General features: G+C 51.6%; 1 protein-coding gene across 3 annotated transcripts in view; it reads right to left on the reverse strand.

Moving 5' to 3' along the window:
- Positions 1–24,547, reverse strand: part of Nfic (nuclear factor I C) — a 59,533-nt gene that overhangs the window by 9,580 nt on the left and 25,406 nt on the right. For all 3 annotated transcript variants that reach the window (XM_045134857.1, XM_004654943.2, XM_045134856.1), the window contains exons 3-7: positions 9,445–9,516; positions 5,219–5,293; positions 4,750–4,873; positions 4,316–4,440; positions 643–768 (exon numbers count right to left, since the gene is read on the reverse strand). In XM_045134857.1, coding sequence (XP_044990792.1) covers positions 643–768; positions 4,316–4,440; positions 4,750–4,873; positions 5,219–5,293; positions 9,445–9,516 — 522 coding nt within the window. The remainder of the gene's footprint in view (positions 1–642; positions 769–4,315; positions 4,441–4,749; positions 4,874–5,218; positions 5,294–9,444; positions 9,517–24,547) is intronic.

Below are 24,547 nucleotides of genomic sequence, written 5' to 3' on the forward strand. Positions count from 1 at the left end.
GTGTGAGCTACCATGCTCTATCACACAGTCACTGAAGATTGCCATACTAGTTCGGAAGCAGTCACAGTGTTATGAAATGGGTGTTTGGGAGCCTTGTGCCAATGAAACATTATTTGTATGAACAGCTGGCCAGAAGGCCACAGTCTACTGATCCCTGGCTGAAACTATTGTGCGATTTTTAAATTTATTTTGCTTTTTTTTTTTTTTTTTGAGGTAGGGTCTCACTTTAGCCGAGACTGACCTGGAATTCACTGTGTAGTTTCAGGGCGGCCTCAAACTCGGAGCAATCCACTTACCTCTGCCTCCCAAGTGCTGGGATTAAAGGCGTGCACCTCCATGCCCAGCCTATTGTGCTATTCTGATTTGAACCTGCCTCCCTGTAGACAGGTTTGTGTCCTTGAGTAGAACTAGATACTCTCAGTCACTCTAACAGGAGAACGACCAAAGTTTCCCACCCTCTGTTCATCTGTGTAGTTCCCAAGGATCCCTGGGAGGAGCAATCCCCACCATGCCACCTTTTTTTTTTTTTTTTCTTGGCTGGAAGGCTACAGCAACAGTGTCTATGGTCAGGTATCTGGTGGGACTTCTTGGACTGTGAGAGGGCTCAGCCAACCCTCCCAGCCTGGGGCTGCCGGCACTCACCGCTGTGCACGGCGATGACAGGCCGGTGATGCTGAGTGAAGCTGGAGAGCCGCGGTGAGTCCTGGGGGGACGGGCTGTTGAAGGGAGACTTGTCCATCTCTGTCTTCTTGACAGGGGATGAAATGCCTGTGGGAGAGGAGTCAGAGTCCACTTGGCTGAAGTATGGACACTGTCACCCACTCTCTCCTCTCCCAAAGTGAGGGTAGCAACCACCCACTTCCTCCTCTCCAAAGTCTGACAACCAGGAGCCTATTCTACAGAAGAGCAATCAGGCTTTGGGCAGGGATGGGGGCTGCCCAGGGCCACACAGTTGCGCTCTAATTGTCACAGCTCAGGCCCTGTCCTCACGCCTTAACAATCTGGCAGAAGGCTGCTCTGTCTGCCAAGGAGCACTGAGCCCTGAGGAAGCTGGTGGGGCAAGAGAAGCCAACGAGTGGGTCTAGAGCTCTGTGACAGGGCAGGGACCCTCTGTGTTCTTCATGGTGATTCAATGAGGTAAGCCGGTGTCTGACATTATTTGCATCTCTCTCCTAATGGAGAGCTCACCCTGCCCCTGGACTGTCTGGGGAAAACTGCAGCCCAAGGCAGCCCTATCTTCAGTCCATGGAACCCATGTCACACACTCCGTGGCCATCCTGTGCCACTCAGATCCTCCATTGTGGCATAGCTCCGAGGACACCCCGTGGCTGTCCTGTGCTGTTCAGATTCGCCAGGGTGGCATAATTCGGGAGAACCTAAACAAACATACTTGAGTGGCCTCTTGCTCTGTGCCCCACAACTCCTACAGCCTCCAGGATCTCATGGAGCAGTCAACCTGATTGGATCCCCTGCTGCCCTAAGAGTCCCCCAGGGGTCTGCTCACTCACTCTGTAGCCTAGACTGATCTTGAACTCATGGCTATCCTCCTACCTCAGCATTCTGAATGCCAGGGCACAGCAGCGCCTGGATGTCACCTGCTTTTGCTGTTATGCCTCAGGTGACCCCATACCCTCCACAGCCACACCTCCCCAAGGACACTTCCAGGTGTCCAGAGTCAGGCACATGGGAGCTGGCCCAGGGCAGGGGGAGGATGTGCTCCTCCAGATGCATGGGCAGAAGCAGCCCTCGGAGCTCCATGGCTGGAGATAGGCATCCCCACCTGTCTCACACAGAGATCTAGAGTCCCCACATCCTAGCCACCACCCCAGATGAGCACAAGGTCAACAGGTGCAGCCACCACCCCACTCAACAAACATCTGCGTTCCCATAACAGCCACACAAGTCCTCAGATATCATACAGGGTCCCCTGGGGCAGGACTGCCTGGTGGCCCTCCCTCTTCACTTCCTTCTCCAGTTCTAGCTTTTGGTCTAGTTGGCCACCAGCTAGTGTCTCAGTAAGGCCACTAAACCAATGAACTGACCCTGTCTTCCTCGCTTTGGCCAAGTCTGTGTTTTGGGACTGACCACTCCTTCCAGACTCCCAAAGGCTGCTGGGACTCAGAACTGCCAGCTGGCCTCCAACTCTGTTGGACAGCTCTGAGGCCTTGTGTGAATGACTTCCACCAGACCTCAGTTTCTCCCTCTGTAATACGGGGGTGGGGGTGTGACTGCCTCACAGATGAGGACCACTGACACAGGCTCAAGTTCATACACTGCAGGAATGACAACCAGGAGAGACCCAGAGACTCTCAATTTTCCACTGAACTACATCCTGATCCTTCACGAATGATTATTTTAGGGGACTGGGGAGATGGATCAGTGGTTAAAGGTTCTTGCTTGCAAAGCCAGCCATCCCAGGTTAGGTTTCCCCAGTACCCAGATAAAGCCAAGTGCACAAAATTATGCATGTGTCTGGAGTTCATTAGCAGTGGCAAGTGATCTTGCACACCTATATTCTTCTTCCCCCCTGACAAATAAATAAATAAATATTTTAAAATTAATTATTTTAGGGAACTAGGGAGATGGTTTGGGTAAAGGCAGTTGCTTGGAAAGCCTGCCAGTCGGGTTCAATTCCCATGTCACACACATAAATCAGACACAGAAAGCAGGCCAGATATAGTGGCACACATCTTTAATCCCAGCACTCTGGAGGCAGAGGCAGAAGAATGGCTGTGAGTTCGAAGCCTGGATGAATTCAAAGCCTAGAGGCTAAGGACCCAGGTTCAATTCCCTGGCCCCCATGTAAGCCAGATGCACAAGGTGGCGCATGTGCCTGGAGTTGAACCACAGTGGCTAGAGGCCCTGGCATGTCCAGTCTCTCCCTCCCTCCCTCTCAAATAAATAAATAATTGTTTTAAATATATTATTTATTTATTTATTTGAGAGGGAGAGAGAGAGAGAGAATGGATGCGCCAGGGCCTCCAGCCACTGCAAAAAAAAAAAAAAACAAACAAACAAACAAAAAACCCAACAACTCCGTATGTATGCGCCCCTTTGTGCATCTGGCTTACATGGGTCCTGGAGAATCGAACTCAAACCCTTAAAAAACAAAAGAAAAGATCATCATTAACAACAACAAAAGCCCTGTCTTTTTGGGAGTTCTATTTCATACAAGCAACCACCAGATCACTGAATACAGAGCTTGTAGAGACAAGCCTGATAAAAACCGCGTCACAGAGATGCTACAATCCACAAAGCGTTGTCTAGTTAGCACGAAAGATACTCGGGGTGAGAGCTTCTTCGGCAGGCACTTGTCTGGACACCTGCACCACGAACTGTGGACTGCGGCAACCAGATGTACCAGAGACCGACTCAAAGAAAGGGGATTTTTTTTTTGGGGGGGGGTTCAAGGTAGGGTCTCACTCTAGCTTAGGCTGACCTGGAATTCACTATGTACTCTCATGGCCTCGAACTCAGCGAGATCCTCTTACCTCTGCCTCCTGAGTGATGGGATCAAAGGCGTGCGCCACCACACCCGGTTTAAGACATGGGAATTTTATAAGGAAACAAGCAAGCGTAAATTCTCTACTTTTCTGGCACTTTTCAGGTGCGGGATGAAGTTGTACACACATTCTGAGAATAACTGATCTCATCACCCCCATCTTGGAAATGATCTGGGACTCTGAGAAGTCGCTTCCCCTGCCCAGGATCACCCACTCAGCACACCCAGCAAGCAGCAGTGATAGAGCTGGGATTCCAAGCTCTTCCTTCGAAAGGGGGACCGCAGGTTGGCTTCAAGGGGTACAGGAAGCTGCTAGGGCAGACTACACTGGTGACCACAGGGCACCGGTGAGCAACTCAGGATATGGGGCTGCACAGAGAATATATTTCTCAAATGTGGGGAGACAGACCCTGCAAGAACCCGCGGGAAGCTATATTCCCTCTGCAGTGGTCCGCAGACCCACAGGCCTCACTGCACACCATTTCCTGACCCCTCAAACGGGGAAGAGGCCAAGTAGAGTCCCTGGAGCAGAGGGATTCTAGGACAGATACCAGGCTGAATGAGGAATCGCGCCCGTAACTCAGGAACTGCGGAGAGAAGACAGGAGGCCTGAAAGGAGAATCCTGCCAGCGGAACCAAATATTTACAGGAACACATACACCCGGACTCTTATTGCCAATGTTCGGATAGGAGACTACAACTCCCAGGAGGCTATGCGGCTCTAGGCTGGTTTCTGCCCCAGGCGCCCACGCAATGTCTGCTGGGAGATGGCGGTCTTTCCCAACCGGAAGTCACCTCGTCGGCTGGGCTTACCTCCTTCCATGTCCTCCGTCCAGTTACGGCTACTACTCGTGGGGGAGCTGGGCGAAGTGTAATAGTCGCCGCCGGGGCTCGTGTCCACATCCTCCTCCATCGAGCCCGATTTGTGCCTCTTGCTCCTAAGGGGCGAGGAAGGAAGGCGGTTACCATGGAGACGCGGGCAGCGGGTGGCTCAGAGGGGCGGGGCTGAGGTGTGAATCTAGCCTGTGTTTGGAGGCCTAGAAGGGTGGAGACTAGGAGAGAGGGCTAGGGTCCACTTTATAGACGGGGACAGTGACACCTGCTCGGGGGACCCCCGTCAAGGCTGCAGAAAGGGGCGCTGGGCTTGGGCTTTGAAGGATGCCTAGGAGTTTCTTAGGCCAGGTGGGAACGTGGAGACGGCTGGTCTCGGAAAGAAGTGGGGTGATGGGTGAGACCCCGGAGCCTACCCGCTGGAGGAGGTGCTAGGTAGCGTTCTTCTCATGCCGGTGCTGGCTGGGTTCAGGTCGTAGGCCAGGTGGCCCTGCAGCTCTCCTAGAGAGAAGTTGGGTCCTGTCCCGGTCACCACGGGCGCTGCGTCGGGCCAAGGAGAGAAGAGAGAGGAGTGAGGCCGCAGGGCTGGTGGAGCCTCTCGGGGGCCCGTTCCCAACTAGCTTGCTTCTTCATTTGGTCCGCACACCGCCTTCCGAGTCAGAGAAACAAAGCCATGTCTGAGGGCAAGGCTGCTGGGGGGTGGGCGGTGGTTGTCCTGAAGGACGCGAGGCCTGGGGGCTTCGGCATCGCCCCGTCTTGTGGGTCTCAGTGCCTGGGGACTGGGGGCTGTGATGGGGTGTCTGGAGTATGAAGGCACAGGGGTGAGGACAGTGGCCTCGGTCTGCCTCTCTGAGGTCCCAACCCAGGGTCATGTGGGACACTCACTCCGGGACACTTGGATCAACTCTGTAACGCTGAACACTCCAGAGGTGACGAAGCTCTCCTGGAAGTCGGTTGTGTCTGAAAGAGGGGGCAGCAGGTGAAGCCTGAGTAGGCTCCATCTTCTTCCTCCACACCCTGGGACCCAGTGCCACCCACAGTGACAGCTCCCTTCTCTGCACAGGCCCCACGCAGGGACAGGCTGCTCTTGTCACAGAGACCAGACTTGAGCTTGTATCTCTACTGTGTCTCTTGCTGTGTAACTTTAGGCCTGAACCTTGTCTGAACTTCCAAGTTCCTGGGTCCAAAAACTTCTCTCTCTGTGGCAAATAAATTATATGCAGATAGGAAGAGAGAGAGAGAGGATGGGTGTGCCAGGACCTCCAGCTACTGCAAACAAACTCTACATGAATGTACCACCTTGCACATCTGCATTACGTGGGTACTGGGGAATCAAACTCAGGTCATTAGGCTTTGCAGGCGAGTGCTTTAACTACTGAGCCATCTCTCCAGCCTATCTGTTAAAGATTTATTTATTTGTTTGTTTATTTATTTTGTGGTAGGGTCTCACTCTAGCTCAGGCTAACCTGGAATTCACTATGTAGTCTCAGGGTGGTCTTAAACTCATGGTGACCCTCCTACCTCTGCCTCCCGAGTACTGGGATTAAAGGCATGCACCACCATGCCTGGCTAAATTTTATTTATTTATTTTCAAGCAGAGAGAGAGGGAGGGAGAGAGAAAGAGAGGCCAACAGAGAACAGGCATGTCTGGACCTCTAGCCACTGCAATGAACTCCAGATGCATGTGCCCCTTGTGCATCTGGCTTATGTGGGTCCTGGAGAATTTAACCTGGGTCCTTTGGCTTTGCAGGCAAATTCTGTAACTGCTAAGCCATTTCTCCAGCTCCCACAAATGTTTTTTAAAGGCCATTTGGGGGCCAGGCATGTTGGCGCATACCTTTAATCCCAGCACTCAGAAGGCAGAGGTAGGAGGATTGCTGTGAGAATGAGGCCAGCCTGAGGCTACAGAATGAATTCCAGGTCAGCCTGGGTTAGAGTGAGACCTACCTCAAAACAAATAGCCATTTAGTGTGGGACTCCATGATAGGAAATATCCAGAGCAGATTAATCCAGTAACAGGAAGTAGATTTGTGGGGGCTGGAGAGCAGATGGGTAATGGTTCATAAGGACGGATGGGACTTCCTTTTGGGGTGATGGAATGTTCTGGAGCTAGCTAGTGGTGATGGTTACATGGTACCTTAATTCTTGATTAGTACTCTTAAAAATGGTTAAAACAGGGCGGGAGCAATTGCTCAGTGGTTAAGGCACTTGCTTGCAAAGTCTGATGGCCTAAGTTCAGTTCCCCAGTGCCCATGTAAAGCCAGATGCACAAAGTGGCACATGCATCTGGAGTTCTTTTGTAGTGGCAGGAAGCCTCGGTGCACCCATTCTCTCTGTATATCTTTTTTTCTCTTCTCTCTCTTTTAAATAAAAATATTAAGAAAAAAAAAACCACAACCAGAATCCAAAGTGAGGTGTGTCCCACACAGAACTCCCATAGAGGGACACCTCATATCCACCTGGAGGGTGCATAGCAGAGAAAGAGTGCCCTGAGCGGCAGCCGTCCCCTCTTGGGCACTGGTGAGGGCAGTTTTACATGAAATGTTCCCACACCTCTGCCAATGTTGCCTGCAGCGGGAATGGAGAATGGAAGGGCCAGTGCACGGGCTGTGGAGTTGGGACACAGCCTGCAAGTTGCAAGCCAGCAGGTTCAAGCAGAAAAAGCACTGGAAGAGGGGTTGGAGCTGGGGGATCTGCAGGTCTCCTGGCTCTGGTGGTAGTGGTGGGAACAGTTCCTTTCTCTGCCCCCAGGGGGCAGCATGGGCCATAGAGAGGTGACTGACCACATTGTCCTGGCTCCCAGCTGTCCAGGCCCCAGGGCTCCCTGGCTAGAATCATCATAAACACAGAGCGGTGATTCTGTTGTCCCTACGCTAGGTGGTTCAGGGCATGAGCTCTTGGAGAGGACAGGGTGGTGGCCCTTGAGTGTCCAAGGGAAGTGACCAGAGCATTTCCTGCTGACTCCATTGGCCAGCTGGTGGTAGCGTGGTCCCTCCACCCTGCCCTTGTCAGGGTTTCCTGTTTGTCTGGGGGACTCCCTGGCTGGCTGGGAGGACAAGATTCCCCCAGCAGCTGGTCAAGGGCCAAGCCCAGCCCCAAGGCTCCGCCTTCCTCCAACATCTGGCTTCATGGGAAGTGCCTGGAAATGCTAAGAGGCCAGGCAGGGCTTGGGTCACAGACATAGGACAGTAAGCCCCCCCCCCCCACAACTGGGGAAGGTTGGCCTAGGGGTTGTGAGCCTTGTGGAGCTAGCTGGCCTCTGTCCCTTCCCTCCGTCACAGTTGTCCTCACCCACTTCTTCCTTCCTTTCCAGCTCCCTAGGACTGGTCTCATCTCTCTCCATCTTTTAATTGGCTTCATCCATCTTCCCCTTTTTTTTTCTTATAACATTTGTTGCGTGCAGGCCCTGTTCTAGATGCTGAGGGGTGCAGTGATTAAGACAGGCACAGCCTCTGCCCCTGATGTGACCTTCTGTTGGGCTACACAATCCCTGAACAAATGACAGGCAACCAGCAGCTTCATGGGAAGGAAGTAAACTGAGGACTCTAGGGAAGCGGCTACTGGAGGCAGTTTGAGTTGAAGGGCTCAGGAAAGAGCTCTAGAAGAGGAAAGCTAAGCTGTGCCCCTGGGAGGTCAAGAGAGGAAGGGGAAGTTTGCTGTTCATGCAGCTCATGCAAAGGCCTGCAATAGAGGACATGGCCTATGCAAAGACCCAAGACAGAAGTCACAGCCTTTGCAAAGGCCCTGGGGCAGGAAGGAGCCCCGTGGTAGAGGAGCATGGAGAAGGCCTGTGAATCCTCAGCAGAGGGATTGAGGGGCAGTGAGGGAGGGCAGGGCCTAGTGGGCTGTGGTAAGGACTTTGGCTTTGACCCCAGAAGGTAGAAGCATGAAGGTGGAGGAGACATGGACTGTGAGATCCAAGGAGGGGTCAGGGGCAGAGTAGAGGAGACCTGCCAGTCCAGGTGGGGCAATGCTCCCTACAACCTTCCTGCCTCAAGGAAATGCTCCCACTTGTTTTATACCAGTAGTCCTCAGTGTCCTAGGTTGGCAGGAGGAGCTGGGCAGCCCCTTCAACAGTTTTTTTTTTTAAATTTTTATTAACATTTTCCATGATTACAAAATATATCCCATGGTAATTCCCTCCCTCCCCATCCCCACACTTTCCCATTTGAAATTCCATTCTCCATCATATTACCTCCCCATTACAATCATTGTAATTACATATATACAATATCAACCTATTACCTTCAACAGTTTTATCTTTAGTCAGCCCTTGGCAACTGTGACATGTTCCCATGGGGCTCACAGAGCACAAGAGACATACTGATTTTTTAAAAAATTTTCTCTCTCTCTCTCTCTCTCTCTCTCTGTGTGTGTATGTGTGTGTGTGTATACACATGCACACCAAAGTCTCTTGCCTGCAAATGAACTCCAGACACATGCGTCACTGGGTGGTTCTGGAATTGAGCACAGGCAGCTGGCAGGTACCCTTAACTTCTGAGCCATCTTCCCAGCCCCCAATACTGATTTCTTGGTCTTTTCTTTTTGTTGCAGTACTGGGACTTGGGATGGACCCCAGGGTCTCGGGTGAGCTAGGCAGGTGCTCTACTGGTGGGCCATGATTCCAGCTCTCTGTTTCATTTTTTGCAGGGGTGTGTGTGTAACAGGACATCCTCAGTGCTGTCCTCAGGAACACTGTCCATTTCCTTTGAGACAGGTCTCTTATTGACCTGGAGTTCAGCAGTTAGGTGACATTGGCTGGCTAGTGAGCCCCAAGGAATGCCTATCTCCACCTCCCTAGCGCTGGGGTGACAGGAATTTGTCACTGCACCGGCATTTATATGGGGGCTGGGAATCTGAACTGAGGACCTCACACTTTGCAGCAAGAGTTGTTCCCCCACTGAGCCGCCTCCCAGCCCTCTCCCCCAGCCATCCTTTTCATTTTGAGTCAGAATCTCATGTGGCCCAGGCTGGCCTTCAACTCTGGCTCTCCCTGCTTCAGCTTTCCCAGTAGCTAGGATGGCAGGCCAGTCCCTCATGCAGGTTCCACCAACGGTGCCTCCTTAAAGCTGAGGCAGGACACAGCCCCCCTCCCTTGGCCCTGTACTCACCCAGTGTGATGGGCTTGCTGTCCTCCTGGTCGGAGCCCATCCCTGCTCGGGGACTGCCACTCTGTTCAGCATCTGTAAAGAGGTGAGACAACATTGGGTGACACAGCATGGACTTTCACCTCAGAGGACGTGAGGCATCTACGCAGCACTCCCGGCCCGGCCTGGCTCTGTGCTGATTCCACTCCACACAAAGGACCGTATCCTTCGGGACCCACAGGGCTGTGTGCAAGATCAGCTGGTCACTCGATATCCACCCCCTTGGGTCCCTATAGATCTAGTACACATCCACACTGGGTATGGCCATCCCTTTGCATGTGCTCCAACATGGATAAGAGCTGGAGTCTCAACTGACCTGGGTTCATATCCCAGCTTTGCCATTTTGTGCTTCGTGGCCCTGGATAAGTGACCTGCTGTCTCTGAGCTTATGTATGAAATAAAGCTAGTAGCATCTTCTAGTGATCCATCTGCCCATATTACAGACGTGGGTACCTAACATGAGGTAGGCAGGCTCGGGGTCCTAGGGCTCTATCATGGAGACTGTGAGGTTTTCTCTCTCACCTCTTCCTCTCCTCAATGCTGGAGGGCAGGTGTGCATCCTCACACCTACTTGGCCTTGGGCTCTCATTCTGAGCTTCCAGAGAGCGCCTGAGGGGCAACAGTACACTTTCAGTCTCCTGCCTGCCTCTGAACTCCCTCTCCCTGCTTTCCTCCATCTTATCTAAAAATAATCAGCTCCTTGGCAGATGCTGAGGTCAGCTATACGAGCTCAGAGCTCCGGCCACCTGGGTGATGATGGATGAAGGATGCAGGATGCAGTCCAGGGGCTGCGGGTGGGGACAACACATAGCCAGATGCAGCCACACACCTCCCATACCATCACCCTGTGGTTCAAAGACAAAAGGTGGCAGTAACCACCCCACAGTGTTAGAAAGATCGTCCCTTCTACACTGCACAAAGGCAGGACCAAATGGCTGTACTACCTCAGGCAAGTTGCTGAACTGCTCTGAGCTATAACAGCTGTTCTTACAACAGCTGGCCAAGGCCAAATTGGGTGAGGTGATGAAGCAGCATCCTGCCCAAGGCTCTGAGCAGCTCCAGGCCTCAGTTTTCCTATCCGTGAAGGGGGCAGTAGCAAGCCACTCATGGGAATATGAGAATGATTGCAGTTGTGACCACGTTATCTGCCTGGAAGGCTGGGGAAATAATACCCAGTAAGCTGTAAGCAACATAGGCCAGGCCCCATGCCTCACTTTGTCAGTTCAGAAGGGGAGTGGATAGGAGCAGTTCCTCCCTGATTGACTCTGCCATCCAGGCAGTGGCCGGCAGGGTTTTGCCCAGCTCGGCCCCATGCCCTGTGGTTGTACCCAGGCTGGGCAGCTGGCAGCCACTCTTGGATAGCCTTGAGGCCAGGCACGGGTGCCTCCATTGGGAAGAGCCCAGTGGGCAACAGGCCTGACCAGCTCAGGCAACGAATCTCTCCTGCAGCAGGGCACAGGCAGAGAGCCAGGCCAGCAGGGCACTTCCTAGACAGCTACATTAGTTAAACACCTATTAAGCAGAGAGTCCCCAGAGTTCTACAAAGGCTGTGTGGATGTGGAGGACAGGGTATGAGATCAGGGTGTGTTGACTTTGTAATATCCAAGAAATGGGTTCCCTAGCATGTGCCCAAATGACTGACTTTTCATTTATGATTTTGAGGATAGAACCCAATGTCATCCATCACTGACCATGACCCAGAATTCATGAGTTCTAGGCTGAATTTCATCATTGAACGCCCACAGGAACTTACTGTAGGTGTTAAGCTGTCACTCTACTCCTGACCACGCCCCCAGCCCTCACTGTGGGTTCTAGGCTGTCACTCTATCACTGATCATGCCCCCAGCCCTCACTGTGGGTTCTAAACTGTCACTCTAACTCTGACCATGACCCTAGCCTTCACTGTGGATTTTTGGCTGTCACTCTACCACTGACCACTCCCCCAGCCCTCACTGTAGGTTCTAGGCTGTCACTTTACATCTGACCACACCCCCAGCCCTCACTGTGGATTCTAGGCTGTCACTCTACCAGTAACGATGCTCCCAGCTCTCACTGTGGGTTCTAGACTGTCACTCTACCACTGATGATGCCCAACAGTCCACATTGTGAGTTCTAGGCTGTCACTCTACCACTGACCATGCCCCAGACTTCACTGTGAGTTCTAGATTGTCACTCTACTGCTGACCACACCTCAGCCCTCACTGTGGGTTCTAGGCTGTCACTCTACCACTGACCACACCCCCAACCCTCACTGTGAATGCTCCCTCCGTAATCACTCCTGGCTGCCAGCCACCAAACTGGTCTGGGAGTTTTGACATTTATGAAGAAGCTTCTACCCTCTATGTGGCATGAAGAGCCAGGGAAAGCAGAGGTCAAAATAACTGCTTTGCCTGGCTTTGCATCTGGTCACACACACAGATGGGACAATGAAGACATAGTGACTTGTGTCTAGACTTCTGACAGGCCTCCGACATCATGGCACTATCTGACTCATCAGCCCAGGTTTTTGATGATTTTTTGTTTTTAGGCAGCATTTCCCTCTTCAAGGCTGCCTTCAACTCACAGCAATACTCCTGTCTCAGCCTCCTGAGTGCTGGGATTAAAAGTGTATGCAACCAGCCCAGTTCTTTTCTTCTTCCATCCTTTCTTCTTTCTTTTAAAAATAAATTATTTATTGGAAAGGGGAGAGGAGAGAGAGCGGGAACAAAAGAGCAAGCAATAGAGAGAGAGAGAGCACATATGGATGCTTCAGGACCTCCTGCCACTGCAAACGTCAGATACATTTGCCAGCTTGTGCATTTGGCTTTACATGGGTACTGAAGAATCAAAACCAGGCCATCAGGTTTTGCAAGCAAGTGCCTTTAACCACTGAGCAATCTCTCTAGCCCCTACTTTTTTAAAAAAATTTTCTAGCCTTAATGTGTGACTGGGGACTTGGGCAAGCTGGAAGGCTTAGCAACCTGTCTGAGGGTAAAACCTCGCCCTCTAATCCTTTCATTCTCTAAGTCTTTCTCAGCTTTCAGAAAAGAGATGAGGGTGGTGTTGTAACACACTGTCTCAAAAAAATTTAATTAAATTGAAAATAAAGGGCTTGTGGTATGACTCAGTGAGAGTGCAAAGGTCCCAGGTCCGTCTCTAGCACCACTAAATAAATAGGTAAGCGGGGGCTGGGGAGGTGGCTCAGTGGGTCAAGTATTTGCCTCACGCCTCACAAGCAGGAGGGCTTGAGTTCAGCTCCCAGAACCCATGTCCAAAAGCCGAGTGCGAGGCAGGCGTGGTGGCGCACGCCTTTAATCCCAGCACTCGGGAGGCAGAGGTAGGTGGATTGCCATGAGTTCGAGGCCACCCTGAGACTTTCTAGTGAATTCCAGGTCAGCCTGGGATAGAGCAAGACCCTACCTGAAAAACCAAAAGCCAAACCAATCCAAAACAAAACAAAACAAAACAACAAAAAAAAAAAAACAAAACTGAGTGTGGAAGTGCACACCTGAAATCCCAGCACTGGGAAAGTGGAGACAGGCGGCTCCCTGGGACTCCTTGACATGTCAGTCTAATGAAATCCATAAGGTCTAGGCTAACGAGAGACCCTATCTCAAAAAGTGGTGGACACTGAGGCAGGGTGATTGCTATGAGTGCTAGAAAAGCCTGGGCTAGCGTGAAAACCTGCTTCAAAACCAAACGAAAAGAGCTGGACAGAGCATGGGGAAGGACACCCAAGGCTGTCATCTCCACTTGAGATTCACAGGCACACACCCTTACATGAATACACAGCTAAGCAAACAGCAAGAACAGTCAAAATGAGAAATGATCCTGGGTGCAGTGAAGGCCACTCCAAGCCTGGACCATTGGCTTCGGCTGTCACCGTGCCCACTGAGGCTCTGTCCTAGGCTAGGTTGGTTTCACCTATAAGTAAGCATTCTCCACCACCTGCTTCTGGGGGTCTCTGGCTGGACACAGAGGAGCTTAGAGAAGGACAAATCCTAGGCATCTGAACAGATGCTGTGTGTGACAGTGTTTTTCTATAGTCAGGGATTAAATGATATGTCCATGGCTCCCTCTGCTCATTCCTCCAACACTACTGCTCAGATATGTCCATAGCTCCATCTCCTTCCTCTTACACAACTTCCAGTCAGATATGACCATGGCTCTCTCTCCCTCCCCTCCAACAAATCCCCTCAGAAACATCCATGGATCCATCTCCTTCCTCCTTGAACACTCCCTGCAGATATGCCCATGGATTCATATCCTCCTACCTCCAACACTTCCCCTCAGATACATCCATGAATCCTCTACTCACTTCTCCAACACTTCCTCCACAATAGGCCCATGGCTTCCTCTTCTCCTCCAACACTTCTCAGATATGTCCATGAATCCTCTATTCACTTCTCCAACACTTCCTCCGAGATATGTCCATGGTTTTCTCTCCCTCCTCCTCCAACACTTCCCCTCAGATGCTTCCATGAATCCTCTACTCACTTCTCCAACACTTCCTCCGAGATATGTCCATGGTTTCCTCTCCTTCCTCCTCTAACACTTCCCCTCAGATATGTCCACGGCTTCCTCTGTCTCCTCCTGCAACACTTCCCCTCAGAGATGTCCATGGTTTCCTCTCCTCATTCCTTTTAACACTTTCTCTTAGACATATCCATGGCTTCATGTGGTCATTCATCCCACATATCCCCTCAGGTATTTCCATCTCTCTGCTCCTCCAACACTTGCTCTGAGATATGTCCATCACTCCCTCTCCCACTCCAACACTTCATCTCAGATATGTCCATGTCTCCCTATCTCTCCTCCACCAACACTTCCCCTCAGATATGTCCATGGTTTCCTCTTCCTGCTCCTCCAGTATTTCCGCTCAGATATAATCCATGGTTTCCTCTCCCTCCTCCTCCAACACTTACCCTCAGATATGCACATGTCTCTCTCTCTCTCCTCCTGCAACACTTCTCCTTGGATATAACCATGCTTTCCTGTCTCCTCCTCCTCCAGCACTTCCCCTAGATATTCCCATGGTTCCCTCTCCCTCCTCCTCCAACACATCCCCTCAGATATGTACAGGTCTTCCTCTCCTCTTTAAACACTTCCCCCAGTCATGTCCATGGCTCCTTCTCTTACTCCTCCAACACTTTCCCTCGGATATGTCCATGGCTTCTTCTCCCTTCTTCTCCAGCATTCCTCCCTGGAGACACAAACTCCTTCCTGCTGACAACCACACTCATACTAGTCTAAGCGAGAAGCCTGTGCTGGTCAGCAGGTGCAAGCCTCTGGACACCACTCACTGCCTCCTCACTTCCCAAGTCCACGTGATGCTCACATGCATCTGGGAACATCACCCCTCCCTTTGGCCTGCTTCACAGAGACACATGATCACAGGCACAATAGCAATGTAGCTGTGTCCCTCCGCATGGCTGTACAAACTGTTCTTTCCTGTCCATGGCCGGGAGCCCAAATTTGGTGCTTGAGGACAAAGGCGCCCCAGCTGCTGGCCCCACCCTTCCTTAGCAGGGCTACCAGATGCTAGACTTGTGCTGCTTGGAGTATGGAATGCCACATGTGGCCCAGAGGCCACCTACATGGGGATTGATAACCACTTACAACCCTCCTGGCCTCAGGAAACAGCCAAGAACTGTGTAGGGACATGCAGAGTGGAAGTGATCCATTCCTATAGCTTCTTCTTCTGGGGTCACCCAATGGTCAAGGAGGGTAGGGCTGCCTTTGAGGCTGGCTTGTAATATGGTGATGAAGGTATCATGGAGAAGGACCCAGCCTGAGGGAGGTGTTCCAGGCACAGGATAAAGCCAGTGTCAAGGCCCTGGGGCAGGAATGGATGTGGAGTGTTACACAGAGTCCACATGGCTGGGGTGGGTGAAATAGTGGAGACAGAAGAATGGGACAGAACTCTTGTCCGTGTAAAGCCACAGTGTGAGTCTGCTGTCCTTCCACAGTGGCATGGAGGCACTATGACTGGTCTATTTACTGGTGCAGGGGATGGCTTCTCACTGTGGGGAGGTGAAAAGTGCAGATTGTGGGGACAGCCACATAGCCACGTGAATGTACTTCAGGCCACTGAGCTGTAAATTCGTGAAAATCGTCCATTTTATGGCATATACATGTTACCATGATTAAAAAATGTTTTCAGGTTGGAGAGATGGCTTAGCACTTGCCTGCGAAGCCTAAGAATGTAGGTTCAATTCCCCAGTACCCACATAAGCCAGATGCACAAGCTGGCACATAGAAGGCTGGAGTTCCTTTAAGTGGCTAGTGGCCCTGGCGTGCCCATTCTTTCCCTCCCTCCCTTTCTCTCAAATAAATAAAATATTTAAAAGAAATGTTTTTGCCCAGTATGGTGGCACACACCTTTCATCCCAATACTCGGGAGACAGAGGTAGGAAGATCATTGTGAGCTCAAGGCCAGCCTGAGACTACATAGTGAATTCTAGGTCAGCCTGGGCTGGAGCGAGACCTTACCTCAGAAAACAAAACAAAACAAAACGAAGAAGAAAAAGAAGAAAAAAATGTTTTAGTATTGACAGCTGCCATAAGTACAGACGATAAACCGTGATAATTCCCACTCCCACTCTCATTATCCATCTCTCAAATCAATAAAACATTAAAAAATATATATATAAAAAAGTTGTTTTGTAAAGTCTCTGGCCTGGATCGACAGGTGTTCCAAATTTATCTTTCGGATGTAGCAAGGACAGGACTTGCAGGAACTGTCATCTGCTTAGTTCAAATCTGGTGGGTCACAGGGGAGTTTAGAATTTCCAGCAGGCACAGCCACACAGTCATGGAGGCCCGGGCTTCCAGCGGGCTCAGGTGCAAGGCCTGAGCTGCCAAGCACTGCTGTTTCCTGCTCTGCCACGTCCGCTCTGGCACCAGCCAGCAATGAGCAGAGGCAGAGCGAGGCTCTGGAGCCTTGGCTGGCAGCCCCACCCAGGCAGCAGCTGCCTGTCTTCCAAGGCTTCTACTCCCGGCTTCCGCTGAGTCCTCCCCAGGATCAGAGCTCAAGTCCTCCTGCAGCCACCAGGCCCTGCCCGGTCCTCCCTCCTCCCTTGGCTCCTCCACACCAGCCACCTCACTGCTCCTCCATCACCCAGGCTTGTTCTGCCCTGACTGAGTTCTGTGACTGGAATGCCTCCTCCATGCTGAGCCCTTCTGCAGGTTACCATGACCACTTCAGTCGCAAGCTAGCCCCAAAGCCATTCCCTGTCCCCTAGCCCAGATGGGTAACCTCTGCCTGGGGCCTTGTCTCCCTGCGCATGCCTGACCCCTCTCTCCCAACGTGGCTCTGTATCACTGCCTTGGCCCAAGGTCTGAGCTCCGGACTTGGCTCAGGAAGTTTGGAAACCCCCTTCTTACACTCCTCCTCAGACCTCTGCCCACACAGCTCCCTCACATGCATGGTTCTGTCCCAACCCGCTCTGTGGTAGCTAAGTCTCCGCCCCACCCCATGCCAGTGTCTGTGCCAGCCTGGCATATAAAGAACTCGGACTCTTTCATTAGGCACACATCTTAAGTACCTACTGTATACCTGCTCCAGGCACTCAGAAACTAAATAGACTCAAATGGCAACCCTGTGATAGCCACATGCATGGGTCTCCTCCTGGCCATCCCTAGGAGCCAAGGAACCATAGCAGGAAGGCTGCAGGATAGACTGAAGGTGGACTCCCCCAATCCTGCAACAGGAATACTGGAATCTATTTCCCAGGCTTCAAGAAATCCCTAGAGAAGGCCTTCTTCACAGACTCTGGGTCTCACAGGATCCAAACTAACCCAGGCTTCAAGAAGCCACTAGAGGCCAGGGGTGGTGGCGCACGCCTTTAATCCCAGCACTCTGGAGGCAGAGGCAGGAGGGGTTCGAGACCAGCCTGAGACTACATAGTGAGTTCCAGGTCAGCCTGGGCTAGAGCGAGACCCTGCCTGGCGGGGGGGGGGGGGGGCGTGGGGAGGGACAGAAAGGAAGGAAGGAAGGAAGAAACCCCTGTAGCAGGCCTCTTCATCAACTCTGCGTCTCACAGCACTAACACCGCTGCTGTGTGATGTCAGCAAACGCGTCCTCCTTCTCCGAGCCTCCAGCGGAGTTAAATCCCTCACCCAGACTTCTCTGTACACTGTTGAGATAAGTGGAAAGGAAAACGCCAGGCAGCTGTTCCAGACATGCACCCATGGTCCCCAGGGACTGCATCAGACATCTACAACAGCTGTGGGGTCCCCCAAGGCAGGGGTGACCTCCGGGCCTCCCTGCCTGGCCCATCCCAGCCCCCTGCACTCTGGCCCACACTTTCCATCTCCCTCTCGCTGGCGGCGCTGGGCTCCTGCCAACCTTCGGGAGTCACTTTCCAAGCCAAGCATCCCTTCTCCCAACAGCGGCTTGTGGCGCTTGGAGTGTTCCTGGACACTATGGCCATCTTGGGCCACCAGGCTAGAATCCTGGCCCTCGCTGCCCCTAGTTCCCTGTCCTGTTGGGCCTGGACTGTGTCCAGAGGTGGCCTCTGGTGGCTTTGCCACCCCTCTGCCTGGGGACCGCAGGGACACTTGGGGCTTGGTCACTGTGGGTTATCTGCTTGGCAGGTGACTCCAGAGTCCCCAGAGACCATGGTGACCACTGTGAGGCTGGCAGGCGGGGGCAGCTGGCAGGCCACTCCGCCAGTGACATCATCCCCAGGCAGCCATTTCCTCACTTCCAGATGCTTCTGTGGCCTGGGCGGCCATTTTGTGGCCTGGGAAGACAAATTGGCAGAGACAGGACACAGGGATATCCTCTCCTGGGTGGGGTGGATCAGGGTGGAGGATACAGGTGGAGGTGACTGTGGGTGGCCTCAGCCAGTGTGGCTCTGCTGCATCTGCAACAGTCTCTGACGGGTTAAATAGTTGGTGCCAAGGTTGGCCCTGCCTTGGTGCCACCACAGCCTTGTCACCGCGGGTGGCTCCTGGGATGTGAGACTTGAGGTTAAAAATACCAGACGCACCCTGGCCCTCACCAAAGTCAAATGTGTCACCAGGCCGCCTGCCCCAGATCGGCTGAAAATAACTCGCTGTTTACATTGCTGGCGAATTCCTGGCTTCCCCAGCCCGGCCTGGCCGCCCCCACCTTCCTGGCAGCCAGGCCTAAGCGGCGGGAAGGGGACACCCAGCGAGGCCAGGAGTCACAACTGTGGCTATGGGGTGGACAGAGCCAGGTGGAAAGTCCAGAGGACACCACAGGTTGACACTGGGCTAGGGGGTCACAGGAGGAGTCCCCTCCCTGCCTCCCATTCCAGCTCACTTACACACACACACACACACACACACACACACACACACACACTGCCACGAGTTGGCAGCCCACACCAGGAAAATGGAGGAAAACTAGGGGGTTCTGTGCTGGGTGGCTGCGGCCAGAAGTTCTGCCCATCTCTGGCCCTCTGGGGATAATGCTCCAAGGTAGCATGGGGACAGGAGAACAGATGGCTTCCAGGTTTTATCCCCCTGTAGGAGGAAGTAAGTGTCACCTCTCATAGCTCAGTGCTACCTCTCCTTCTTCCATTGATTTCTCTTTGCAGTGTGACACACAGTTGGTGCTCTATAAGCATGCGCCAAGTCGGCACTCAGTGCATGAGCACCCAGGGCATTCAGTGGACACTCGCATATACGCATGTGGTTATTCAGCAGGGCATGGTGTAGAGTAGGTGCTCAGTATGTGCGTGTGTAATAAGTCACTGTGATCAGCACGTGGTAAGCAATAGGCAAAACGTAATGCTGGCAAGACAAAAGATTTCTGAGAAATGCTAGAGATCAGGGGTCATTCAGAGCCTAGAGTGGGATACAGCAGGGTGGAGGCCTTAATCTACAGTGATGGGCATGGTGCCAGGCAAGCTTTGCCCATCTTGGTCACTATGTCTCTTAAGGGTTAGCCAAAGCCAGGTCTCTTTCTAGAAGTTCCACCAGCACATCCAAGGCCTGTGGCAGGCAGTGCCTGGGAAGGTGGCAGAAAGCTGGTGTGGCAGATGAGGAGGGAACTGCAGCTGAGGCCTAAATATATGATGACGAGTTTGCTGGTACAGAAAGGACTGTGCAAAGAGAAACTACATGAAGAGCTGGGCACGGTTTAGCAGCTATAGATGATTGCTTGCAGAGCCTCACTGCCTGGGTTTGATTCCCCAGTTTGCCTGTAAAGCAGTCCAGGTGTCTGGAGTTTGTTTGCAGTGGCAAGAGGCCCTGGTGTGCCCATTCTCTCTGTCCCAGTAAACATTTAAAAAGGAAAAGGAAATTGGGCGTGGTGGTGCTTTTATTTCTAGCATTCGGGAGGCAGAGGTAGGAGGATCGACATGTGTTCCAGGCCAGCCTGAGACTACATAGTGAATTCCAGATCAGCCTCGGCTAGAGCAAGAACCTACCTCCAAAAAACAAAAGAAGTGTGTGTGTGGGAGGTTCCTGAAGAGATGGCTTAGCAATTAAAGCACTTGCCTACCGAGCCAAAGTACCTGGTTCTATTCCCCAGGACCCATATAAGACAGATGCCGGGGGTGGTGGGGCCAGGGGCACATGAATCTGAAGTTTGTCTGCAGTGGCTGGAGGCCCTGGCATGCCTGTTCTCTTTATCTCTATCAAATAAATACATAGTTAAAAGGGGCTCAGCGGTTAAGGCATTTGCCTACAAAGCAAAGGACCCAGGTTAGATTCCCCAGAACCCAGCTAAGACAGATGCACAAGGTGGTGCATACATCTGGAGTTCATTTGCAGCTGCTGGAGGCCCTGACATGCCAATTCTCGCTCCCTCTCAAATAAATAAAAATAAAATATTTTGAAAAAAAGACAACAGGAGGGTTGGAGAGATGACTTAGTGGTTAAGGTGCTTGCCTGTGAAGCCTAAGAACCTATGTTTAACTCTCCAGATGCCACATTAGCCAGATGCACAAAGGTGAGGCAAGTGCAAGATTGCACATGCCCACTAGGTGGCGTAAACGTCTGGAGTTTGATTTCAGTGGCTGAGGCCCTGCCAATTCTCTCTCTTTCTTGCTCTCTCTCTCTCTAAAAAAAGAAAAGAAAGAAGAAAAAAAAAGACAAGAGGGCTGGAGAGATGGCTTGCCTGCAAAACCAAAGGACCTAGGTTCCACCCAGGACCTACCACGCACAAGGTGGTGCATGCTTCTGGAATTTGCAGTGGCTGTGAGGTCCTAGTGTGCCCATTCTCTATCTGCCTCTTTCTGTCTCTCTCAAATGAATAAATAAAAATAAAATACAATATTTTTTTAAAAAAGACAAGAAATAGTACATGAAACAATAACCACATCTTTGTTTATTTTGTTTGTATTTCTAAAGAACAGTCTTGCTTGGGATGACTCAGAAGGTATCATGGTGATAGAAAGAAATGACTGCAGTGCTCAGTACTGCAATATCTCTATCACACCTTCCAAGGCTCAGGGTCTAATGCAGAAGAGGTGGCGGAAAGAATGTAAGAGCCAAAGGAAGGGTAGGACTCCTTACAACATGCTCCCTCCCAGAAACAAAATGGTCTGGATATCCATGGCCTCACAGTGCCTGACACTACCTGCACAAGACCATCATAATAGGAGGAAAAGATCATGACATCAAAATTAAACAGAGACTGATTGAAATGGGGAGGGGATATGATGGAGAATGGAGTTTCAAAGGGGAAAGTGGGGGGAGGGAGGGTATTACCATGGGGTATTTTTTATAATCATGGAAATTGTTAATAAAAATTTGGAAAAACAAAAAAAAGAAGAGTCTTACTCAAGTCCAGGCTGACATGAAACTCACAGGAATCCTGCATCAGCCTCTGCAGTGCAGAGATTAAAAGCATGCTCTACCATGCTTGGCTTTAATTTGTCTTTATTGATCTATGTTGAGAATGGAACCCAGGGCATCAGCATCCCAGGCTGGAGCTCTACCTCAGACCCCATCCCCAGGCCTCACTGTGGGTTCTAGTCTCTCTGTGGTAGTTGGATTCAAATGTCCCCCATAAATTTACCTGTTCTGAATGCTAGGATCCCAGGTGATGCAGATTTTGGAATTAATGCCTCACCTCCTGGAGGCAGTGTGTTGTTGAGTGTGGACTTATGGGTATTATAGCCACTTTCCTCTTGCCAGTGTTTGGCACACTTTCCTGTTTCTGTTGTCCACCCTCTCTACTCATGTCATTGTTTCCCCCTGCCATTGTGGAGCTTCCCCTTGAGCCTATAAGCCAAAACAAACTTTTTTTTTCCCCACAAGTTGCTCTTGGTGGGATGATTTCTGCCAGCAATGGGAAACTGACTGCAACACTGTCACTCTACCTCTGACCACGCCCCCAGCCCTCACTGTGGGTTCTAGGCTGTCACTCTACCGCTGACCACGCCCCCAGCCCTCACTGTGGGTTCTAGGCTGTCACTCTACCTCTGACCACGCCCCCAGCCCTCACTGTGGGTTCCAGGCTGTCACTCTACCTCTGACCACGCCCCCAGCCCTCACTGTGGGTTCTAGGCTGTCACTCTACCTCTGACCACGCCCCCAGCCCTCACTGTGGGTTCTAGGCTGTCACTACCACTGACCACGCCCCAGCCCTCACTGTGGGTTCTAGGCTGTCACTCTACCTCTGACCACGCCCCCAGCCCTCACTGTGGGTTCTAGGCTGTCACTACCACTGACCACGCCCCAGCCCTCACTGTGGGTTCTAGGCTGTCACTCTACCTCTGACCACGCCCCCAGCCCTCACTGTGGGTTCCAGGCTGTCACTCTACCTCTGACCACGCCCCCAGCCCTCACTGTGGGTTCTAGGCTGTCACTCTACCTCTGACCACGCCCCCAGCCCTCACTGTGGGTTCTAGGCTGTCACTACCACTGACCACGCCCCAGCCCTCACTGTGGGTTCTAGGCTGTCGCTCTACCACTGACCACGCCCCCAGCCCTCACTGTGGGTTCTAGGCTGTCACTCTACCTCTGACCACGCCCCCAGCCCTCACTGTGGGTTCTAGACTGTCACTCTACCTCTGACCACGCCCCCAGCCCTCACTGTGGGTTCCAGGCTGTCACTCTACCTCTGACCACGCCCCCAGCCCTCACTGTGGGTTCCAGGCTGTCACTCTACCTCTGACCACGCCCCCAGCCCTCACTGTGGGTTCTAGGCTGTCACTCTACCTCTGACCATGCCCCCAGCCCTCACTGTGGGTTCTAGGCTGTCACTCTACCTCTGACCACGCCCCCAGCCTCACTGTGGGTTCCAGGCTGTCACTCTACCTCTGACCACGCCCCCAGCCCTCACTGTGGGTTCTAGGCTGTTACTCTACTGTTGACCACACACCCTGGCCTTTATTAGGTTGTTGGGTTGTTAGTATGCTTTTGTTCTTCAGTCATAAGAAGTAAATTCTCACTAAAAAAAAATACTGGTTGGACATGGTGGTGCATGCCTTTAATCCCAACACTCAAGAGGCAGAGGTAGGAGGATTGCTGTGAGTTTGCGGCTACCTTGAGACTACATAGTGAATTCCAGGTCACCCAGAGCTAAAGTGAGACTCTATCTCGAATAATATATATCTATATATATGGTCTGAGGAAATGGCTTAGCGCTTAAGGCACTTGCCTGCAAAGCCAAAGGACCTAGGTTGGATTCCCCAGGATCCATATAAACCAGATGCACAAGGTGGCACCTGTGTCTCAAGTTCATTTGCAGCAGCTGGAGGCCCTGGTGTGTCCATTGTCTCTCTATCTGTCTCTCTCACAAAAATAAATAAAAATATTTTAAATATTTGTTAAAGGCTAGGGAGATGGTTCAGTGGTTAAAGGTGCTTGCTTGCAAAGTCTGCCAGCTAGGTTCGATGCCCCAGCACCCACATAAAGCCAGATACACAAAATGGTGCATACGTTTGCAGTGGCAAGAGGCCCTGGCACACTCATTCCCTCTCTGTTCACAAATAAGTTAAAAAAATTTTGTTTATTTTTTTGGTTTATTTTTATTTATTTATTTGAGAGCGACAGACAGAGAGAAAAAGAGACAGAGACAGAGAGAGAGAGAGGCAGAGAAAGAGAGACAAAGAGAGAATGGGCACGTGAGGGCCTCCAGCCATAGCAAACGAACTCCAGATGCATGCGCCTCCCCTTGTACATCTGGCTTATGTGAGTACTGGGTAATCAAGCCTCGAACTGGGGTCCTTAAGCTTCACAGGTAGGTGCTTAACCACTAAGCCATTTCTCCAGCCTCTTTTTTTCTTTTTCTTTATCTTTTCCTTTTTTTTTTTTTTTTTTGGAGGTATGGTTTCACTGTAGCCCAGACTGACCTGGAATTCACTCTGTAGTCTCTGGGTCCGGAAAAATATTTTATTTTTATTTTTTATTTTTGTTCATTTTTATTTATTTATTTGACAGCAGCAGAGAGAAAGAGGCAGACAGAGGGAGAGAATGGGCACGCCAGGGCCTCCAGCCACTGCAAATGAACTCCAGATGTGTGCGCCCCCTTGTGCATCTGGCTAACGTGGGTCCTGGAGAATCGAGCCTCGAACCAGGGTCCTTAGGCTTCACAGGCAAGTGTTTAACCACAAAGCCATCTCTCCAGTCCCGGAAAAAAATATATATATATTTTTAAATTTTATTTATTTACTTGAGAGTGACAGACACAGAGAGAAAGACAGATAGAGGGAGAGAGATAGAATGGGCGCACCAGGGCTTCCAGCCTCTGCAAACGAACTCCAGACGTGTGCGCCCCCTTGTGCATCTGGCTAACGTGGGACCTGGGGAACCGAGCCTCGAACCGGGGTCCTTAGGCTTCACAGGCAAGCGCTTCACCGCTAAGCCATCTCTCCAGCCCCCGGAAAAATATTTTTAAGAATCATGTATTTATCTATTTACATGTGAATGTGTGTGTGTATGCATTTCTTTGCGTGTGAGTATGTATGCATTCATGACAGTCTCTATGTCAGCTTTATGTGGGTACTGTGGACTCTAACCTAAGCTGGCAGACCTTGCAAGCAAACACCTTTACCTGCTGAAACTGCTCCTAGGCTATCGGAGGTAAATTCTGACTACAGAGACAGATGAGATCCCGATATGACAGGCAACTGGCCTGAGGGTCCATATAGGGACGGAGTGT

Source organism: Jaculus jaculus, chromosome 15, assembly GCF_020740685.1.
Source record: "Jaculus jaculus isolate mJacJac1 chromosome 15, mJacJac1.mat.Y.cur, whole genome shotgun sequence".
NCBI lineage: Eukaryota > Metazoa > Chordata > Mammalia > Rodentia > Dipodidae > Jaculus > Jaculus jaculus.